At 49.9% G+C, this 4,261-nt stretch overlaps 1 protein-coding gene across 1 annotated transcript; it reads right to left on the bottom strand.

Annotated features, from left to right (window-relative positions):
- Nucleotides 1–2,117, bottom strand: LOC146618646 (uncharacterized). Its single transcript, XM_085370096.1, has 3 exons — nucleotides 1,387–2,117; nucleotides 347–1,215; nucleotides 1–245 (listed from the first exon to the last, which is right to left on the bottom strand). Exons 1-3 carry the CDS (start codon nucleotides 2,115–2,117, stop codon nucleotides 1–3), a joined length of 1,845 nt encoding a protein of 614 aa, XP_085226222.1.
- Nucleotides 2,118–4,261: the final 2,144 nt, after the last annotated feature.

Genomic DNA, 4,261 nt, shown 5'->3' with positions numbered 1-4,261 from the left:
CTACCTCGAGTCCAATGGTGGCGACATTGCAGCTCCGGCGGACGGCCACGGGTCCGGCAACAGCAGAAAAACGGTTCTGGGGGCCTGCCACTGCTCCAGTGGCGGCGGCACTGCTGCCCCCCCGGTGGCGAGCCCCGGGCCCAGTAGCGGCGGCGCTGCTCCCCAGGCGGCCTGCCTGAGATCCAGTGGCGGTAGCGGCACTGCTGCTCCTCCGGCGGCCTGCCCCGGGTCCGACGGCGGCGGCGCTGCTCCCCAGGCGGCCTGCCACGGGTCCGGTGGCGGCGCTGCTCCTCCGGTGAGCAACAGCGAGGTGTGGCACATGGTTCATGACGCGCTGGTCGCTGACGTGGATGCAGAGGACGTGGATGGCGTGGAGGCCGCGCCAGACGTGGAGGTCCCTCCGGTTCGCTGACCTCCGGCTCTGGCTGAGCGGATCCCTCCTCGGCTGCTGGCAGCGCCGGTTGTTCCTTCCGCTTGCCGAGCTCCTCTGCTGGTGGTTCGCTGAGCTGCTCCTGCTCGCTGGGCTCCTCCGGCTCGCTGGGCTCCACAGCTGGCGGTGCGGGCTCCTCCCGCTCTCCGAGCACCCTGAGCACCTCCGGCTGCGCTACAGCTACTGACGGTCGATCTGGAGGTGAAGATGGTGATGCGGTGTCTGCAGGTAGGGAAGGTGAAGGTAGAGTAGGTGATGCAGATGGCGAAGCAGAGAGTGCTGCGGTCGCTGCAGTCTGATGGGACTCTGGTGGAGAAGTAGCTGCAGAGGGCGGAGGTGATGATGGTGCGGCAGCTACTCCCGGTGGACTGGACAGCGATGCAGGGACAGACGGGTGAAATGATGGCAGAGGTGGTCCAGCAGGCATATCGACCTCCAACTGAGGATGAAGGTGAGAGGCAGACCGGACTGAAGACTCAGTCACCAGCTGGGCAGCAGACTCCGTTACTAGCTGGGCAGCGGACTGAGTTGAGGGTGATATGGCTATTATGAAGGGTGGAGAGGATGAGAATGTTACAGCTGCCTCAACAAATTCCAGGGGTCCAGAGGCAACTGAGGCCTCCAGTTCGGCCTCTGGGGAAGCCCTGGGGAGAACCTCTGTCTCCATAAGGCCAGACTGAGCCAAAAAGTCATCTGGGTCTGTATGCTCTGAACACCCTAGCTCCCAGCCTACAGTCTCAGAGTGAACATCTTCTGAGTCTTTGGAGGTAAAGCAAACAGTTTCTGACCCCACCGACTCTGAGCTAACTACCTCAGGGCTGTCTATGCAAAATTCTGCCCCAGCATTAGCCCTCAGGCCACATTCGTCCGTCGGTGGTCCAAAATTCCCCACTGGGAGTTCAGTTACACCTCTAACAGTTTCTCCATTGTTAATCGCCGTAGTGGCTATAGTCTCTATGTCCATGTTCACAGGAAGGGAATTTACGACACCGGCAGAGTCCATTTTACTCACTGTGGCGTCCAGAGCCGCTGGTCCTGAGTCTTCGACCAGCACAGGAGTGAGTGTAGAGGTGGCTGAACGCTGCTTGCGAGGACACCTTCTCCTCCGTGAAGGCGGGGCCGGGTGTAAGGAAACAGTCCTCTGCTGTTCATCTGTGTTTTGATTTTCAATGACAGGATTAATAGAAACAAATGAGTCTGGTTTACTCACTGCGGTAATGAGTGCTGTCGGTCCGTCGCCAGCTGACCGGACTGAAACCGCAGGAGTGGGTTGAGGTGTAATGGGGTGATGATGGCGAGTGCGACCTCCCTTCTGTAATGGAGGATCAAACAATTGTGCCGCGAGCATCGACGGGAAAGTCCTCCGCCGATGCGCGAAAAACCAAGCGGCTAGAGTCGCTAGGAGAGCAGCCGAACTGTCCATGCTCGGGCCACCCAAGCCGAATAACTCAAAACTAGAGCTCTCCCGTAAACTAGTGACCAATGGTTTAAGGTTGTGAATGTCCAAAAAGTTCATGGTGAAGGTAGTGGATGAGAGATAATTGTCAAAGAACACTACCTGTAAATGTCTCTTGTGTGGGTCTACAGCCTGGATTACGCTCCGGCAGTAATCCCATAGCTGCGCGAGCGATCTCTCCTCCGTGGCAACTCCTGAGTTTGCTGGGTCCATGGTGTATGGCGGGATCATTCTGTCACGGGCTGCGACGGCAGACCGTGGGGGAATGTGGGAAAGGAGGACCCAGGCGCGGAGCTCAAATTACAAGCAGTGCGTTTATTTACAGTGTGGTAGAAAGCAACAATGAATCCCAGTGTTATCCCCAGACTCCCGTGTTGTGTCCTCCTAGTGCTCTCTGCTCTCGTGTCAGCACCCCCCGGTGCTCGCTGCTCTCCAAGCCTTCCACGCTCCTCCTGCGGGAAACAATAGCGGCAGCTGTCAGGACACTCAGTAATGGCAGGCATACACTTATGGCAAAACCTAGACTGGGTAACTAACGTGGAGTCCCAAGCAATGATCCCGCGTCGGTGGGAGCTCCAAGACTCTCTAAAGTAGCTCCCCCGACGAGGCCTGATCAGTAGCAGGTGTGTGGCTTCGGGTGTGGCCAGTCCCCTAGCAGGGCCACACCCCCCCAGGCCTGACGGCGTCTATAAACAAGTACTCAGACACACAGCCACCCACACACACACACACACACATATGTACAAGCACAGAGAAGGGGAAGCAACACCAACAATACATAATAATAACACAGGTCCATGACTGCCCAGGGGTCCTGGGTCTCCCAGTCCCTGGACCCTGACATCCCTCCTCATTATACTAGAGGACAATATGTGCTTTGTCCTACTGGTCATTGCTTTGCACAACATGGTAAAAAAAAAAGTATGCTCATCAAAGTATGCAAATCTCCAGTGCAATGGAGGCTTTTGAGGATACTTTCTGTGTATGTATTATTGTAGAGTCTACCTTACAATACGAAACACTTTGATGCGGCTGTTGTTGTGATTTGGCGCTGTATAAATAAAATTTCATTGAATATAGAGCACCTGCCTCCTCATTGTGCTGCCTGTTGTGGTTGTTATGACCAGTGCTTGACCCCACACATCAGTGATCCAAGATCAAAGATGTTTGAAAGCAGTATGGTGTGAAAATACGGCTCTTTGCAACACTTTGTACTTTGGGGTCATTTTTGTCCACGAGGACCACAAGTGTTATAAAATTCAAGAAAAACCCCATAAATAAATCAAATTACTTAAAACTTATTACAATCATGCATATCATAGTACTGAATAACTTCTGTTATTTTCAGCCCATTTGATGAATAACAAATACATTTTTGATAGCAAAAGATTTCTTTAGAGGACAAAAATGACCCGTGGACATCACAAGGGTTTTAATAAAATATATTATTACTATTATTATATTTCAATCTCTTTTTACTTCAATGGTTTAAAAGTTTGATCATCCTTCAATTATCTCTTAAAAAACAGCGGGGACAGAGCCCATTTCAGCAGTTTACACCCTGGACAGGTCGCACCCTATTACAGGGTAACACAGAGAGACAGACAATCATTCATGCTCACATTCATGCTATCTATCTATCTATCTATCTATCTATCTATCTATCTATCTCTGAATATAATCTGTTAGCGTTACCACTGAATACCTCAGCCTACTGGTGACAAGGTTGTGGCTCTTGTGTTCAGAGTGAAAATCAAGGTATTGTCTTTCACATCACAAGTAGCCTGTTCAGTTGTACAGCTGCTGTAAGTGATAAACAGCAGCACCTGTTTTCCATAAGTGTAAATAAAGGCTGTGCCAACAGCAACATTTGATCTATATGTATGTGCAGTTCTGACCTTTGTGTTTTCAACATATCATTGATTTTTATTTCTCTGTACAGTGATGCTAAAATTTTGACTTTTTTTTAAAAAAAAATGTTGTTTTCTTGTGGTAATGAAAGCTTCTCTCACGGCATCCATGTTTTTTATTAAATAGAAGGGAGAGAGGTAATTATTTTATAATTATGGTTTTTAATGTAAAAGGGAATTTAACCCATGCTAACCAGATATTACATACTCATATAGAGATCAAACATGGCTCATAGACAAAGTACTGTAATTACTGGGAGCAATATTGATTAAAAGGATTATATATAAATACAGGTTAGAGCCTTTTTTCCTCAATTGCAGTCCAGCAATGTGAGCATTCTTTGGTGAAATGAATATGAGTTGAGTCATCAAACACACCGGCTGTAATTTGGTTGTTGTGAGGTCTCGTTGTCGGTGTTGATGTTACACTGTGCTTGTTTGCTGTCAAACACACTTTGTGAAATT

This window comes from Diplotaxodon limnothrissa, linkage group LG14, assembly GCF_057381915.1.
Source record: "Diplotaxodon limnothrissa isolate DT_005_m linkage group LG14, D_limnothrissa_male_GT1.1, whole genome shotgun sequence".
NCBI lineage: Eukaryota > Metazoa > Chordata > Actinopteri > Cichliformes > Cichlidae > Diplotaxodon > Diplotaxodon limnothrissa.
This window is presented reverse-complemented; position numbering and strand designations above follow the sequence as displayed.